General features: G+C 41.3%; 1 protein-coding gene across 1 annotated transcript in view; it reads right to left on the bottom strand.

Moving 5' to 3' along the window:
- Positions 1–8037: 8037 nt before the first annotated feature.
- Positions 8038–18959, bottom strand: part of LOC149259688 (chloroplast processing peptidase-like) — a 186612-nt gene continuing 175690 nt past the window's right edge. Inside the window, exons 5-6 of the mRNA XM_089418962.1 lie at positions 9946–10013; positions 8038–8622 (exon numbers count right to left, since the gene is read on the bottom strand). Of these exons, the coding sequence (XP_089275088.1) occupies positions 8478–8622; positions 9946–10013 (213 nt within the window). The 3' untranslated portion in view covers positions 8038–8477. The remainder of the gene's footprint in view (positions 8623–9945; positions 10014–18959) is intronic.

The following is an 18959-nucleotide window of genomic DNA, read 5'->3' on the forward strand; positions in this document are numbered from 1 at the left end:
TTAGATTAATGCCCATTAACATTTTAACTTTCCTAAGTTTAGACTTAGGAACCCCATTAAAAATATTAATTATTTTAATAAAATCACTTATGGGTGGAATTTCCCAAAATGCTTTCCAGTTTCTTTGGAATACCTATGCCCAAGCCTTCTTGCAAAATTTGATGTTTAGAGCACATCTGATGCTACCCCAAATCAACACTCCCTCTTAGCGAGGAATGTGCTCTAGCAATACACTGCCTCTCTGCATACTGCTCTGACTCTGAAGCATCGTCTCTGCGCTACTGATGTCTGACCTACTGTCCATCAACCACTGCGTTGCTGCTGCTACTGTATTGCTGCCTTTGACACTGCCACTGCCAATGCTACATCTGTATTGCAGCTCCCTCTCAAATGCTGCATCTGCTATGCTGCTAGCACTACCACTGCTAACACTACATCCGTACTGCAACTTAGTTGCTGAGAGAAGCAACTGAAAAACACCCAAAACTGGATAAGTATCCAATGGATACTCCTCGGTGCTAACATCCTGACTACTGCTAGCCCCAATTTGCCTCTAAGGCCATTGCGCTACTGAAGCTTTGCTCTGTGCCCCCCCGCACTGCTTCCTCTCTGCTTTGCGTTGCTTAGCCTCTGGCTCTCCTGGCCACTGCATCTGTCGAATCAACACTCCATGGGACCAACTGAAACTCCACCATCCTGTTACTCTTGATCATGGGCTCCCATGGCAAGGTGACGATCCAAGAGGTGGGCTCCTCAAGGATCCTGCCCATCTGTAGTCCTCCCGACTACAACTCTATATCAGCCCACCTCCCTCCCGGAGGTATATCGACTGTCTTGGCGAACTCTTCCTCGTCGATATTTGTGGCTACAACCTTTGGATCATGCTTCTCATCCTTGTCCTTTTTCTTCAAAGGACACTACGATGCATAGTGGCCCATCTCGCCACATCTGAAGCACTTCACCTTGGAGACGTCCTTCTTATGTCTCTGTTGCCCCGAATATCCCTTTGATGCCAAGGTTGCGTTATCCTCTTCCTCCACTTTGGGCTTCAACCCACTACTGCTGCTGCTCTCGTCAAGTTTTACCTTGAGCAGGTCTCTCCTCATCTTTTCTTGTTTCAGAGCTGCCCAGATCTCGTCCCAATTTGGCAATGCTGCCCTGCCCAGGATGCTTTGGACAAAGATCTGCCAATCATTTGAGACAAAGTTTAGAGCCAATCTCACTAACTCCGAGTCTTGAGGAGTATGTCCCGCAGCTGACAGCTCAACACGGGTCTCATTCAGTTTTGTAAGGAACGGATCTGCTCGCTCCCCATTCTGCATCCGAGTAGATCTCAACTTATGCTCTAAGTACATCTTCCGCTGCTCGGAAGTTCCCTGATACAATGTGGCCAAGGCATCCCACATCTCCTTAGCGGTCCCTTTGCTAGCAACGTGGCACACCATGTGATCCTTGACTCCATCCAGGATCATCCTCTTTGCCTTAGCCATCTCAGCTTTGTACTTTTTCAGTGAATCTGCATCCGCAAGTTCAACCACCACATTATCAACGTACATCTTGAGGGCATGCTCATCTAGCAAGAAGGTCATCCTAGCCTTCCAGATGGCATAGTTGGAAGCCCCGTCCAACCTGTCCTGATCCCTCAAGCCACTGGTTTCCATCTCCTTCGAAAAATTGTCGAACAACTCCCTCTTTCTCCCAATTGTGTAGCTCCTGGGATGACTTACGAACTCCTTGATGGAGCTAGTAAGCTGCTGCTCCTCTGCTACTCAGCAATTGAGAAATGCTGATTTCCTCGGCAAGAAATCACTGAGGAAGTATTCCCTCACTATGCTTTGCTGCTTCTTTCTTCTGACGTCTTTTCAGCCTGACAAAGCTGCCTACTGAAAAATCTGCGTCCACCAACTACTCCTCATGCTGAGGCTCAACACTGCTCCCTCTCCCACTGTAAAAATTCGAACTGGAAGCTCTTTTCTCTCCGTCAACTCACTTGGAGAGAGAGACTACCTCGAATTTTCAATCCTTCGGCTAGAACTATGCAAACCCTCTGGGGTTTCGACTTGCTGCCTCCTGCAGCTTTTCGATTTCCCCTTCTGCTCAGCGTTGGGGTTTTTGGTTCCGCTCCTCTTGTTTCTCCTACACTAGCTTCGATACCATGTGAAAAATCCTAAGCTGGAATGCCTACTGCAGCAAACTGATGTTACTTCTCCAACTTGATTAAATCATACAAGTTATTTATTGTCTTCTACGGTAAATTTCGAAGTAAATACCTCTGCAGCCTTCACTTAATTAATATATTTGCAGAAACAAAATATTGAGCAAGAAAGAACAATGCAACACATAGGACACAATTATTTTTGGACAAATAGTCCCTGGAAAATCCCAATGCGTGAAAACTGGTGTAGCAAATCTGAGGGTTTATTATTATGCAGGAGAAAATTCTAAGTACAATTCTTAGGATTTTGAACTAGCAATCTGATAAAGAGAGAATACTGAACAAAAGACTGGTGAAATGATCTCACCATGTCACTGGAGAATCAATCACTGATCCTTCAGCTCTAGAGGCTCTGCATCACCCTCTGTGTGGCTTCTATGCAGAACTGTGTCACCTTGGACAACTTCGGCGTCACCCCTCTTGGGTATTACACTGCCTCTCTGCTCTGGATCCTCTGCTGGTTGAGAAATCGACTTTCCTGCCTCCCAGAATCACACCCTGGATTCCGACAACTGAACTTCGAATTCACTCAACAGAAACTCAACTTCCCCTCACTCATTGCGCTGTGTCTGCGTCAGCACTGTGTAGGCCAGCGTCAACCTTCTCCTGGACGTCTTTCTGTCCTCTCTCTGCCTTGTACTCTCCATAAATTCATTCTCCCGAATTCTCACTGCCCCTCTTCTGCAAAATCTCCTCAATTGATTTTCCTCCTGAGAACTTCTCACTCCAGAAAATCGATTTTCTCACTCAATGTAACCCTCAAATCCCTTCTTATATCTTCCTGTTGGGCAACCAACGACCTAGATTAAAACATAATCAAAGACTCAGATCGATTTGACTTGATCCATGGTTTTTCTAGAAGTTTCACCCTTGATTAGATTAATACCCATTAATATCTTGATTTTCCTAAGTTTAGACCTAGGAACCCCATTAAAAATACTAATTATTTTAATAAAATCACTTTTGGGTGGAATTTCCCAAAACGTTTTCTGGGTTCTTTGGAATAGCTGTGCTCAAGCCTTCTGCAAAATTTGAGGTTTATAGCACATCCGATGCTACCCCAAATCAACATTACTTGGGGTTGGAAGTTTGGCAAAGACTTGGTGAAATATATCTAGGTCAAGGAAAGTATGTAATTAAGATGCTACAAAGGTTTGGCATGATGGACTGCAAACCTATGACAACCCCCATGATCACAAATTTGAAGAGGTTAAGAAGTTTCAATTCAAGCCTTGTGGATCCTACAAGTTATAGACAATTGGTTGGCTCTCTGATGTATCTTGTGAACACACGTCCAAATATTTGTTTTGCAGTGAATATTCTCAGTCAATTTCAGATGGAGCTGAAACATGACCACTGGATAACAACCAAGCATATATTGAGATATCTGCGAGGAACAATACATTACTGCCTAAAGTATGATAGAAAAAATGATATCCAATTGATAGGATATATAGATTCTAATTGGGGAGGCAGTGAGACAGATGGAAGAAGCACTACCAGAGGATGTTTTAGCTTGGGATCCTCTATGATCTCATGGATGAGTAGAAAGCAAGAATCAATTGCTTTGAGTAGTGCTGAAGTTGAATACATTGCAGCATGTGAAGTTAGTAAAGAAGTTGTCTGGTTGAGGAAGCTGTTATCCGATTTGTTTGAAGGACCGATGGACCCTACCATTATACATTGTGACAACACCAGTTGCATAAGGTTGTCTGAAGACCCCGTATTCCATGGAAAGACGAAGCACATAAACAACAAGTATCATTACATACGAAAGTTGGTGCAAGATGGGGTGTTGCAACTACAATATATCTCCACTGATGAGCAGGTAGCTGATATTTTGAAAAAATCTCTTCCTAATAAGAAGCTTGTGTATTTGAGAGACAAGCTTGGATTGGTTGATATCTCCTCCCTAGTTGAGAGGGAGAGATAGACACATCATTCTTGTCTTCACTTTGTGAAGAAAGAATGGAGGATTGGGTAAGCATTTGGTTTCCGATACTCTTTGAGGATGAGGTAGGGCATCCAATAGGTAAGAGTAGTCAAAGAGGAAATTCCTTGAGGATGTGTTAATCCAAGACAGGAATGGTCCTAGAAGGACATACCTTGTGAACATCTGGATGGGGTATGTGCCTTGAGAGACAATGATGATTGTGTCTATAAATCATGGTCTCCCCAACATTGTGCTCTAATCTTGTGGAGAGATAGAGCTATTAGTCAAGGCCTTGCTCTATGACAATGTTGGTTGGTATGATAAGATGCAATGAGATAAGCTAAAAAATATCTTATGAGATGGCTTACCAATCCGACTCTTCTTATGATATCTCTTAAGTATGAGAATGTCCATATACCATTATGAATACCTCTGTAGTTAAGATGGAGTGTTAAAAAGTGTAACTAGGTTCGGTTTCCCTATGGGTTTACTCAAATTTCGAGCAAAAACATTCGTTGGATGCAAAATTTGATTCCTCATCCAAGGAGTACCCATGCTGTATACTTTTGATGGACCCTAATACACGAAAAAAAGAAATACATGAAAAACGTGATTGTAATAATGTTTTTTCATGTATTTCTCATTTTTCGTGTAGGAGGGTCCATCGAAAGTATGCAACATGGGCACTCCTTGGACGGAGAATTAAATTTTGCATCCAACGAGTACTCTCACTTGAAATTTGAGTAAAACCTTAGGGAGATAAGTTGAAAATACGAGTTGAAAAAGTAGTTTTATTATTTTTTAATCTTTTTTACTCCATAAATGGTAAATCATCCTCCATGTTTGACATCATCATATTGAATCCTATTGGTTCTTATAAAGTTTATTTTGGTTGTATATTTTTCTTAGGAGGCCCATTTTAGACCTCAAAATTCTCCTAATGTATATTGTAAAATGAAAAAAAAAATATTATTTTTATTTTTGTAGCATGGGTTTCATGCTCAAGGTCATTTTATTTTAGGTCAAAGCACCCATTGAGGGATTCTAGGTTTTTGTTATTGAGTCAAGAAATCAAAGAGTCATTGTCACATGTAGAAGATCCCATTAGGCATTTTGTTACATTTCAAAAGAATGATTTTTGAGTCAAAGTGTCAAAAATGCCCCTCCAAAACCAAGTCAGCTTGACATAGTAGAAGTCGACCTAATTAGGGCATGTCGTCCTCCTTGGAAGCCTATATATAAGAGAGCATTCGACCTCCTATGGACTCACTCACTCATTCACTCATCATTCAAGCGAAGGACAAGAAGAAGGCAAGCGAAGGAAGAAGGAAGAAGGAAGACAAAGTTTTTGGGTTTTTGCACTCTCTCTCACACGTGCGAAGGTAAGCTAGGGTTTCTGCAACATCAAGGCCGAAGTTCTCAAGGAGCAAGGAAAGGGTCGAAGTTGGAAGAAGATTAGACAATTTGATCTCTCATAAGGCATAAAAGAAGAAGCAGTCCAAGCGAAGGAAGGAGGAAGCTCTAGAAGCCCTAATTCTCCCACATGTGCAAAGCTGTAGCTGGTTGCAGGGGGGCGAAAATTTCAGACCTGCAATGGGGGCCGAAAATCTGAAGCTAGGGGTCGAAGTTGTGTTGCTGGAAGAGATTTGACTTGGTTTGACTTGGATAGAAGAAGCACATCATCAAGAAGGTCTGACTTGGTCTTGGAAGGGTATTAGTCTTGACTTAGAGGTCTTGGAATTCGTCATTTGAAGAATCTATAAGAAGAGGAAATTTGTGGATTTTCCTTTTAAGAGGAGAGGTTTTGGCCTTGGCTAGCAACCTACATCTTGTGTCCTTGTGTACTATTGATCTTCATGTTTTGGTAGCTGTTTGATGATAAGAACAACATAATAATAAGAAAAGAAGAAGCTAATAATCAAGAAAAGTAAAAGAACATCACAAGTAGTTATCAAGTCTAAGAGAAATCACCTCTTTTGTAGCCCTATTGATTTCTCAACACCGGGCACCCTAATATTAACCCTAGGGCTCTACGAATGCTATGTAATTAATGGTAATGTTAAATGACATTCTCCTTTATCTTTCATTTTCATATTTTTACTTAAATTTTTAACATTACCATTAATTGTGAATTTTTGAGTGGTTCCAACCTCACTTGAATTCATATGGAGAAAGTATAATTTTAGATCTCCCTCGAATTCCAATAGATTTAACAATTTTTAGGATTTAAGAATTGGGGGCTTTGTAACATTTCCATTAGATCTTGTCATGTATGAGGATCTAGAACTAGCATTTAATCAAAAGCACCAAGACCTCTATGTACCTTGATGTTAGTGACATTGATTGTTAAACTCCTATATCGTGACCCTAGTAAAAATGCACCATCTCTCAAACAAAATGTCAATTTGACATGTTAAAATTTTTCTATCTTATTTTAATGCTTAGATGATGACATTGATGATGAGGATCCCAATATAGGCGACGATTTTGATGATATGTAGGGTTTTTTTTATAGCATTTTTTATTTATTTTTATGCTAGAGGCCATCTAGAGCCTCTTTATTGATGTATTTTTGGTTCAAAGATACATTGTATTTAGTGCTATTTTGGTTATATGCACTCTTGCTTGCTATATAAATGAGAATTTTTGCATATTTGTGTATATATGGTTTGGATTCAGATGGATGCACATGAATATATATGTTTTTCTTTAAAATTAGAATATTTTATGTATTTTTTGGTCGATCATTTTTTTGGTCTAGTTATTTTCTGATTCAGGTCTGGTTCTAACTGGTCCCTATTTCGGTTGGAGGAAGGGGGAGGACGGGTTGAATAGTTTAGTCATCAGTTCAGCTCTAATAACATTGATCCACTGTCATGAATGACACTCTTTCCTTTTGTCTAATAGTGAACCAATCAAGTGCAATCCACAAATACCTTCAAGTTTGACTCACTGGGAATAGATGAGCTAAAGATAATCTCCATATGAATTTCTCATTATAAGTTGATAACTGCATTTAAATGCCTCGAAAATTTCTCCAAAATTATTATATGAAATGACCTTCTAAATAGTCTGGTAGACTAGCTCAACTAGTTGAAAGCTTTTAGCTTCATGCAAGAGGTCTTGGGGTTAATCCCCTGGGCTAGCTGCCTCTGTTGTGTACCTCACTCGTTATCCCTACCAGGTCAAGGGTCATAATTAGAACCAATGCATTTACACTGCGTATAATCCATAAAATGTGGAAAAGTGCCCAAAGTTTACCATGAAGTTTTCCTTGGAAGAGAAAATGAAATGGCCTTCTAAAATGGTTCAATATTTTCTACCACATTTACAAGATATGAGAGGTACAAGGACCAAAAACGTAGTAAAAAGTATACCCCACATTTTGAGTAAGAGAAATTTAAGAAAGTAAACCTAAATAGGTTTTAAATGAAGAACATACAAAGAAAAAATTAATTCCAAAACCATCATAGGTTCTCAAGTGGACGGAGTACAAGACAAAATGAAATGTAAAATATGCTTTTAAACATCTATTTGAGTCTTGTCATTTAGATAAAAGTAAATTTTATATGGTACGCTGTCAACGGCTTGAGTGGCTTTACAAAATTTGGGCATTTTAATCTGCTTTTCTACCTGGACGATGTGCAAATATTCACAAAATACCTTTTAAAAAGTCTACCTCTGGTCACTAACCTTGAAGCAAATTTAGCAGTTGTAATCCCACTGTTTACGTCTCAAACACTAATTCCACTCAAATATTTAGTATGAAAAGATACATATCATTGTCAATCTCAATGAAAAAAAAGATATTGCTGAAGCCGGGTTCACTGTTGACAGAGATAAGTAGCACAAATTATGATTCATAATGCTAGCAAAATGGTACAACCACTAAAATAAAGTATAGTTTGACCATTAATTGCTGAGAATCTTTGGGGTTCCGCTTTCACATTTTTTGAAGATCAGTGCTCATATAAATTGAAGGCCCAATGATGCTGGGTGATTATATTCTTGCTGATTAAAAAATATCAAATGGCACACATATTTCTCTCTTGAATCAGAATCAGGGCACTAGAAGTTACTTCAATCCATTGAAAATATTACAATTTTTTGTGTGTAAATGAGACCACAAACAAGATGGATTCTCAGGCAATCTTGTGGTCCAAGACTACTGATTGTACTACCAAATATATTCCAGCAGAAGCAGCAAACGGACTATGCAGAATCTGTTGCAAGAAAGTATTCTTCTGCGAGTATGATCTCCCTTGGAGCCTGTTCCATAAGCATGCATCTCCTAGAATAAACTCAAGCAAGAGAAATTCTCTTGATGAGTTACTGTTCAACTTTCAGAGGTGGTGCTACTGCCTGTTCTGATGATGAAGTTGCCCTTTCCTCAAGAACTGTACTTCCTATTCTAGTTAGAGGCCAGTAACGCAGTACAGATCTCCCTAATATGTTCTGGGCAGGCAGTGGTCCCCTGGAAAAGAAAAGAAAAAAGAAAAATTTCAGGTAGTTGCAGCAAGGCGTTGCGAAATGAGACAAAGGCAATGCGAACAAACTTAATTGGAAAAGTGAAAATATCACTTTTGTTTTTAGCGATGAACTAGAGATCAAGACCAATAGACGTTACTTGTTCTGCTTTTCAGCCACGTCTTTTATAAAGAGGAGTTTCAGAGATGACAATTCAAAAATAGAAAAAAAGGCCCAAATACAAAATTTTGTCCTGTTTTATACTGGAATAGATAAAGATAGATAATTATATCAAAACGAGAAAATTATCTATGCATTAAGGAATCTGCAGAAATAATTTTTGAAATTCCATCAGGCAAGGTAGAAAAATGGTTCTTTTAATGTTTCTACAGTATCCTACTTTGAAATTAGAGTGACCGTGGACCAAAGGCACTATTACCGAGTGTACAGATCCTAAACATTCATGTCAATATGCAGAGGAGGATGCAGTGTTGAGAGGGTTTCACATAATGAAAAATTGCAATCAGGCTTTACTTCAGACAGCTCTTGGACTTGCACATTCTATATGCTTCACAGAATGATCCTAAAATTTTATATGAGTGGTCAGACCTCAACCAATACAGCAGAAGAGAGACATGGAACAACTATAATGTAACCAAATCACGTTAGTTTTAGAATATTCTAAATGTAAAACAGAAGATCAATTTATTTATGATGAATATGGCAAATGGCTGATACATAACAAGATATTTTAACAGTAAAGACAGTTTTCAGACCAAACTAAAAATGCCGATGGCTACTAATATATCTGATCTCCAATAAATCAGTCTGCAGTGCCACATTTCAATCATTGAATAAGCATGGGACAAAATCGTGTGGAAACATTCTAACTAGAAATTGCTTCTTTCCGAAGCATAAATGCAAGATAAAAAAATACAGGACCTCAAGTCTCTAGGTGGCTCCTAAAAGATTAGATGGAAACATGAAATTGGGATTGAAATCAATGTTTGAAAGAAATGGTTCTTAAAAGGTCATAATACAAGCCAAAACATAATGCTAACAACAATAGAAAATAATTTCGCTTAAACGAAAATCAAGTCACTTTCTGCCCCCAAGGTCGATCTGCCAAGCAACAGATATTTGTCAACATGATTCTCATTGTTGTCCACGGACAAGGCTACCATCAATAAGAGACTAGAAAAGCTATATCCAGATTTAGAATATTTGAGCTGTAACTCTTACAAATGGGTTTGTCTTAAAAACAGCACCATTTGTTCTTTCTCTGTCCAGATGGGGGGTGAGTTAAGGATTGGATTTTAGAGAAGCATACCAAATGTGAGAATCATAACTGTTGTTGCGATTGTCTCCCATTACGAATACATAGTTTTCGGGCACATACTGCACACATGAACACAGGAACCTTGTTAACATAGAAACTTTAATCATTGCTACACATGATATTGGCTAGTGCTATTTAGTATTAACAAGCTGTTCAAAATTTTTAATTTATTAGATTACTGCATGGAAAGAATCTGAGGAAATCTGGGAAGGATCAAGATTGCATAGCCTCTAACTGGCCCATGACCTTGTGCCAAGTCTCTCTCTCTCTCTCTCTCTCTCTCTCTATATATATATATATATATATTATTAACAAAAAAATTATTAAAGATTTTGATTTCGAGCTGGAGAAGCTTAGGGATCAAGCAACTATGTGCTTATTAGGTACCCACATTGTCACTCTGACTTGGGAAGTCTGCACTGTTGAAGTTGAGCTAGAAGTTTTGGGAGGTCTGCACTGCTGAAGTTGAGCTAGAAGTTAAGCATTGTGACAAGAACATATCTACCCCCTTTCAAGCATACAGGAATCGGCCAGAAGTTCAACAGAATTGCATTAGTCCATTCACTTATCATTTCACACTACTAATGGTTGTCTATGTGATTGTAAACTAGTCATTCTGTTGGATTTCAGTCATAGGAATGTTCAACAGGGTTGCATTAGTGCATTTACTTACCATGTTCTCTAATAATGGTTATCTACGTCATTTACATTACGTTGGATTTCAATCATAAGAGTGACAGCTAAGCACCAACCATTCGACTGGGAGTCAATGAACTGAAGGAAAGACAATATTTATAAATTCCACAATAGGATTAACTTGGGGAAAGCTCCTTGGCAATTTATTGGATATTGATCCAAACATATACTCTAGTAATAGATTAGGTTGGGCATGCTTTTTTTTAATCCATATGTTTGTTGAGATCACAGGAGAGAGAGAAAGATTGAATGGAACCACCTATAAAGTCTAAATCAACATCCATAAGCACATCATAAAGAGGAGAAGACGTGTGAAAATTTTAATCTATTGCAGTAACTGGAAATTATTCTTCTAACTGATTAAAAATTAAGTGCAATTTATTTGCTACAACAAATAATGAATAAAATCACAACTACAATTTTCACCATAAAAATGTTGGGGAAAATAAAACGCAGGAAATTGAGAAAATGCTAGCGCACAATAAAATTGACAAAATGATTTTTGGACAATTGTCCTTGGAAAAACCCAATGCGGGAAAACCGGTGCAGCAGATGAGGGATTTATTATTATGTAGCGGTGGATAATCTGAGTAGAATCTATGGATGCCCCACTGGCTATCCAATCAAGAAATATGTGGCAAAAATATTAGAGAGAAAATTCTCTCTTTCCAAAAGCAATCTCGACACTGCTTGCCTAAGAGAATCTGGCCGTCCAAACCCTTGTGCAGGCCCTTTGCAGAGTCATTGTGCTGCCCCTTGCACGTGTGGCTTATCTCAGCCTCTGATCAAGCCATCCTACCTATCTCTGCTGTTGGAAGTGACTCTTCGACCCTCTAGAAAATTATCTCGGCCTTTGGAAGCTGAATTGACCTCCCTCTTAGCTAAATCAAACTGTTAGACTGAAGCCCCTATGCAATCCTTGCGCAGATTCTCTGTGGAATAGTTCTACATCTTGTTGTTGCCTCTCCGGAACTGGAAAACTTCCTCCAGATTCACTTTTGTTGCTCCCTCTCAGCCTCTGCATCCCTTCTAGCTCAAACTTCTCTCCCTGCTAAATCACTACAATTGGGTAGCTTGATTTGCCAAGGAAACAAGCTCACTAAGTGTGTGTGTCTCCAACCCCATCAACCTCCTCTTATAATCTCTCGTTGGCGAAATAACAACAATGATTAGATCCCCATCAACGACTAAGATCATCTCTGGGTTGATCCATGTGAGTTTCTAGAGAAATCTCACCTTTCTCAATTAATTCCTGTTAATTAATCACTTTTCCTAAGTTAGACTTGGGAAATATTTAATTACTGATTAATTAACTTAACTAAGCCATCTCTAGGTGTTTTCTCCTACAAAATTTTCTAGGTTTTGGAGATCTTGTGTTTCTTAGCCTCTCTAACCAAAGTCTAGACTAGAGCACCTGTCCAATGCTACAAAAACTAACACGCCCTCTTAGCGAGGAAGGTGTTCTCTCACTCTCTCTCCATAACATCCTCCATACACGTTGTTAATGTCTGACCATTGTGACAATCCATCACTACCCACCAAGCCACTGTGTAACTCCGATTCATTTGCCACACTGTAGCTGAACCATCCTGCATCTTCAATGTTGTTGACATTGCACTGTACTACCTTCTACTGCTGCCAACACTGCTCTGTGTTGCAACTAATCCCATGCTACTGCAACTGAGAACAAAATTCTGAATCAACTGTGTACCTGTACTGGCTTTGCAACTGTCTCTTAAGTCTTTGACTGCAACTAGCCTCTGCATTGTCTACTGAGTATCTGTCTACGCTGCAACTGCTTTGTGCCTCTCAACATTTGATTGTAACTAGCACTACAACTGCCCCTCAAGATCTGTCTGCGTCATCTTGAACATTGATCCATCTGCCACTGAATACTATGAGGCCCTGTAGCAAGGGTAATGATCTAAGAAGAAACACTTGTCTGATGTAGTCTTCCTTGGACCTTGCCCAAATCTCTACAACTCTGGGAACTAAAGCTCGATGTCTCCCCACCTTTCTCCTGGAGGTATAGTTGCATATAGAGCGAATTCATCCTCCAACCTGGTGTTGATTTTGGGTAGCATCGGATGTGCTCTAGCCTTGAAAATTGGTGGAGAGGCTAAGGCACATGAGATCTCCAAGACTCATAAATCGTTTGGAGAAATTCCACTAGGATGAGGAGTTATTAAAATAATTAATATTTTTAATGGGTTCCTAAGTCTAAACTTAGGAAAATAAAAATATTAATGTGTATTCATAAAATATGGGTGAGAAAGTTCTAAGTGGCGAGGATCAAGTTAGTTTTAATCTTAGTCGTTGATTAGGGACTTAATCTTGACTGTTGATTCATCAGAAAAAGTATAAGAGGAGGCTTGAGGGTCAGTTGGAGATACACCAAGTGATCAAAGAATTCGATTTTCTGGGGCAAGGTTTGCTGAGGAAATCGAGTTAGTGATTAGAGTTGCAGTGAGGGGCAGTTCAGCAAGGGATTTTCATCCGAGGTTGAAGAATACATAGCAGAGAGGCAACACAGTGCCAGGAGAGACAACACAGGTCCTAGAAGGGCTGACGCAGAGGCTATAAAGTTGACGCAGAGGACGCAGAGGGTCGCTGTAGTGAGACGTAGAAGCCGCAAAGGTTGACGCTGGGCCTCAGAGGCAGCGCTAGGGAGATTCTGTGGGGCAGACTAGGAGCAGATCAACAGATTCTGAGCCGGGAGAGGGTGACGCAGCTCCTGGAGGAGTGACGCAGTTCCAGAGCAGTGCTTGGAGCAGCGTTCGCTATCCAGCATAGGGAACAACTAGAGTCGCTGTGGGGTTTGATCATCTAGTTACTGATTTGCCGGAATATTTTTCTTCGGATATAGGTACTACTGCCGAGGATATTCTTTGTTGGGTGAGCCATTTTTGGCTAGTTGTATTCATGAAATCTGCTTAATAATACAAACCCTCTATATGCTGCACCAATTGTCCTGAATTGGGTTTCTCTAGGGACGATTGTCCAAAAATAATGGTGTCCCTTGTGTTAATGTCTCTGTTTATTTCAGTGCATGATCTGTATATTTGTGAAGGTTGCAATAGTGTTTACTTCGATGTTTATGCAATTAAATAACTTGTTAATGTAAAGAACAAGTAGGAGATTGTAAACCAATAATTGTAGTAGGGGTTTCTGATGTGTTAGATTCAGGAATTTTCACATGGTATCAGAGCGATTGCAGATCATAGATGACTGAAGACACCAGCTGAGAAATCTGAGAATTTGCAGCAGAGAAGCAGTTGTCCCAAGAGACAATGCTGTTCCAGAGCCGAAGAGGCAGAAGGAGGAGTGACGCAGTGCATAAGAGGTGACGCAAAGGCTCATGCAGTGCCTGCGTCAGCATTCTGAGCCGGGAGAGGAAGACACAATAGCTGGGAGGATCCCACGCAGTAGTTGCATCAGCCATCAGGGTCAACGTAGAGGCAGAGGAGGGCAGATCAGGGTCACGTAGAGCCACGTCATCCTTCTGAGCCAAGAAGGATTGACGTAGTTGGCCGAGAGGAGCAGATTTAGCCCACGCAGAGATTGCGCAGAGCTTGAAGGTCTCAGATTCTTCGAGTTGCCGGGGCTAAGGGAGCTGTGCAGATTTTGATTTGAGGAGCTAGTGGGACACTGTTTCTGTTGGTGCAGAACAGTGTCTAAGGAGACTAAACGAAGGTAGAGGGAAGCACTAACTCGACAGATTTCTAGCCAAGAAATCTAAATCTAGGTTGCAGCGGCGAAGGAGGCTTGAAGAGAAGTGATTCGACAGTTGGCCGGAGGATTTTTGAGAGGGAAATCAGGACTCAAAAGGAGTCTAGAGAAGAGTAGCAAAGATGGCAGTGAATAGATTGAGGGATCAGGAAAAATTGGACAGGGCTTCCAATTTTGTCATCTGGAAGGCCAGGATCCTGGCAATCTTGGATAAACATTGCATCAAGGACTATGCCTTAAGAGTAGTAGCTGTCCCGGTTGACGCTGATGCAGCCAAGAAGTATGAGGAGGCCTCGGCAATGGCAAAATGCATGATCTTAGACGGGGTCAAGGATCATGTAATGCCACATATTGCTGAGAATAACATAGCAAGGGAGATGTGGCAGATGCTGACCAACTTATACCAGGGCTCTTCTGTGTAGCGAAAGATGTTATTGGAGAATTAGCTGAGGCAATATCAGATGCAGAAAGGAGAGGAGATAGATCCATTCCTTCTCAAGTTGCAAGGGATTCGCGACCAGCTTACTTCTGTGGGGTCTACACAGGATCCAGAGTTCATGGTTAGGATTGCCCTGAATGTAGTCACCGAGGACTGGGAGATGTTTTTCCAAAGCATTTTGGGCAGAGCAACTCTCCCCAGTTGGGAGGAGGTGTGGGCAACTCTTCGACAAGAAGAGATCAAGAGATTGACCAAGGCAAGGAGTAGCAGTAAGGGAGCCCGAATCAAGAAGGAGGAGGAGGGTGCAACTCTCGTATCAGTGGGGCAGCAAAGGCTACAAAAGAGGAAGAAGAAAGACATCTCCAAGGTCAAGTGCTTCAACTGTGGGGAGCTGGGACATTATGCCTCTCAGTGCCCCAGGAAGAAAGGTAAGGGAGAAGCTTCCGACTCAAAGGTTGCTCCAGCAAAGGCGGAGAAGGATGTTGAGACTAATGACGATTGTGCCATGAGTGCTCACGCGCCTCTAGAGAAGAGGTGGGGAGACATGGAGCTGTAGTCAAGAGGACTACAGAATGGGGCAGGATCCTTGAGGTGCCCAAACTCTTGGTTCACATACAGCTACGTGAGCCCTTAACGACAGTAGCATGATGATAGGTGTTGGGTGGAGCAAGGTGTGATGGAGCAATAGTGGCAGAGCTAGAGTGCCGAAATCTGAGGTAGCACAATGGAGGTTGCAGCAGTGCGAGAGGCACAGAGGTGTTTGCAGCAACATAGTGGCAACAAAGGGAGCACAGGATAGCAACTGAGGTAGCTTCAACATCATGAGGCTTCCAGACTGACCAGGTTGTCAGTGATTGGGTGAATTCAGTTACTTACTTCTCGGTAACTGAGTTGCAGTGCAGTAGTTAGCAGTGCAAGTGCTATGGGCAGCATGATGCAACATGTTGAGAGGGAGTTGCAGTATAGATGTAGCAGTGGCAGTGGTAGTGTCATGGGCAGCAGTACAGGAAGCAACAGTGCAATGGATGTGGGGCAGCAGGCCAAGCATCAACACAGAGGACCGATGCAGAGGATCAATGTGATGCTTCTATGGTGAAGCATTGCTAGAGCACATTCCTCACTAAGAGGGAGTGTTGATTTTGGGTAGCATCGGATATGCTCTAGCCTTGAAAATTGGTGGAGAGACTAATTCATATGAGATCTCCAAGACCCAAAAATCGTTTGGAGAAATTCCACCCAGATGAGGAGTTATTAAAATAATTAATATTTTTAATGGGTTCCTAAGTCTAAACTTAGGGAAATAAAAATATTAATGTGTATTAATAAAATATGGGTGAGAAAGTTTTAAGTGACAAGGATCAAGCCAGTTCTAATCTTAGTCGTTGATTAGGGACTTAATCTCGACCATTGATTCACCAACATGAAAAGTATAAGAGGAGGCTTGAGGGTCAATTGGAGATACACCAAGTGATCAAAGAATTCGATTTTCTGGGGCAAGGTTTGTTGAGGAAATCGAGTTAGTGATCAAAGTTACAGTGGGGTAGTTCAGCAAGGGATTTTCATCCGATGTTGAAGAATACATAGTAGAGAGGCAGCGCAGTGCCGACAGAGACAACGTAGGTCCTAGAAGGGCTGACGTAGAGGTCATAAAGTTGATGCAGTGAGACGCAAAAGCTGCAGAGGCTGACGCTGGGCCTCAGAGGCAGCGCTGTGGAGATTCAGTGGGGCAGACTAGGAGCAGATTCTAAGCCAGGAGAGGGTGACGCAGCTCCTGGAGGAATGACGCAGTTCCAGAGCAGTGCTTGGAGTAGCTTTCACTGTCCAGCATAGGGAACAACCGGAGTCGCTGTGGGGTTTGATCATTCGGTTGCTGATTTGCCGGAATATTTGTCTCCGGATAGAGGTACTACTGTTGAGGATATTCTCTGTTGGGTGAGCCATTTCTGGCACCCTAGTTGTATTCATGAAATCTGCTTAATAATACAAACCCTCTATATGTTGCACCGATTTTCCTGAATTGGGTTTTTCTGGGGATGATTGTCCAAAAATAACGGTGTCCCTTGTGTTATTGTCTGTTTATTTCAGTGCATGATTTGTATATTGTGAAGGCTGCAATAGTGTTTACTTCGATGTTTATGCAATTAAATAACTTGTTAATGTAAAGAACAAGTAGGAGATTGTAAACCAGTAATCGCAGTAGGGTTTTCTGATGTGTTAGATTCAGGAATTTTCACACCTGGAAGATAAATTGTATATCTCCTTCGAAGTTGTTGCTTGCTCCTGCTTCTCCTTCTTGTCCTTCTTTCTCTTCAGACACTGGGTACTGTAGTGACCAAATTCACCACACCTGAAGCACTTGATCTTTGACAAATCCTTCTTCTTCTTTTCTCCTCCCTGTGAGCCTTGTCCCTGATTGGGACCTTTCTTTGCCTTCCCCTTTGATGCAAGGGCAACGCTCTCCTCTTCTTGCACACACTTCAGTCCTTTGCTGTTGCTGCCACTAATATTTCTCTTAACTAGAGTGAGCCTCATTTCCTCTTGCATAAAATCTGCCCACAATCGATCCCAACCAGGTAGCTGATCTTGTCCAGTGATACCTTGGATGAAAGTGGCCTACTCCGGTGTGAAACCATTGAGAGTTGTACACACCAACTCACTCTCTTGAGGTGCTTCTCCTACTGCGGAAAACTCATCATGGACATCCTGAATCCTGGTGAGATAAGGAGTAACTCCTTCACCCTTATTCATCCTGGTCAACCTCAATTTCTCCTTCAAGAACATCTTCCGATTCTCGGAAGGATTCTGGAAAAGCGTAGCAATTGCATCCCACATTTATTTGGCCGTATTCTTGGCTGCTAAGTGTGAGACTATATGATCCCGAACGCCATCAAGGATCAACCGCTTTGCCTTGGCCATCTCCTTATTGTAGTTCTCTAGTTGTTGCGGGTCTGTTGGTATGGCTACAACTCTCTGTGCATACATCTTCAGACCATGCTCATTTAGTAGGGAAGACATTCTGGATTTCCAGATACAATAATTTGAGGCTCCATCTAGCCAATCCTGATCTCGAAGTCCTGCTGAGGCCATTTTCTGCAAAACTCACAGCTTGGAAATAAACAGGAATCACCTTCTTTTCCTGTTTGGCTGCTTGCTTTGCTACTCGTACTCCCTCCTGGAATGCATAGTTCTAGTAGCTGCTACTGCCACCTGCAACTGGAAATCATGTATTTCCTCCAGAAAATTGAATTTGGAAACGCTCAAAGAAAAATCCCCCAGTGTGTGATATTTCTCTTCCACCTGGTGCTGATTCTGCTACTGCAAAACTGCTGCCCAGATCTGCTCACCGAAATTGCTTCCTGACTTCACTAATGCTTGCCGGAACCGCTACTAGACAATTTCGAACTTTTTTGCCAGTTGCAACTGAAAATCGAACTCTCTACCTAGCAATTCGAATTGTCTGGCTAGCCCTCTGCGCAAACCTAGAAATTTTGCTCAAAGAATCCCTCTGAAGTTGCAAAATTTCTTCTCATCACTGAGCCACCAATCTGTCTCAAACCTGGCTTTGATACCATGTGAAATTTTTAATCTATTGCAGTAACTGTAAATTATTCTTCTGATTGATTAAAAATTAAGTGCAGTTTATTTGCTACGACAAACAACGAATAAAATCACAACTGTGATTTTCACCTTAAAAATGTTGTGGACAATAAAATGCTGGAAACTGAGAAAATGCTAGCACACAATAAAATTGACACCGTTATTTTTGGACAATTGTCCCCGGGAAAACCCAAGTAGGAAAACTGGTGCAACAGATGAGGGTTTGACGCCCAATTAGCAAACATCTGGCAAAAATATTAGATAGAAAATTATCTCCCCACAAGCAATCTCGACGTTGCTTGCCTCAAAAAATGTGGCCGCCCAAACCCTTGCGCAGGCCCTCTGCACAGTCACTGTGCTGCCCCTCGCACGTGTGGCTTATCTCAGCCTCTGATCAAGCCGTCTTGCCTGTCTCGACTACTGGAAGTGACTCTCAGGCCCTTTGAAAACTTATCCCAGCCTCCAGAAGTGGAATTGACCTCCCTCTCAGCTAAATCAAATTGCTAGACCAAAGCCCCTGTGCAACTTCTCTATGGAAAAGTTT

The sequence above is a fragment of the Pinus tabuliformis genome, chromosome 6 (assembly GCF_031772625.1).
Source record: "Pinus tabuliformis cultivar Carrire ecotype Pingquan chromosome 6, CPIR1, whole genome shotgun sequence".
Lineage (NCBI taxonomy): Eukaryota > Viridiplantae > Streptophyta > Pinopsida > Pinales > Pinaceae > Pinus > Pinus tabuliformis.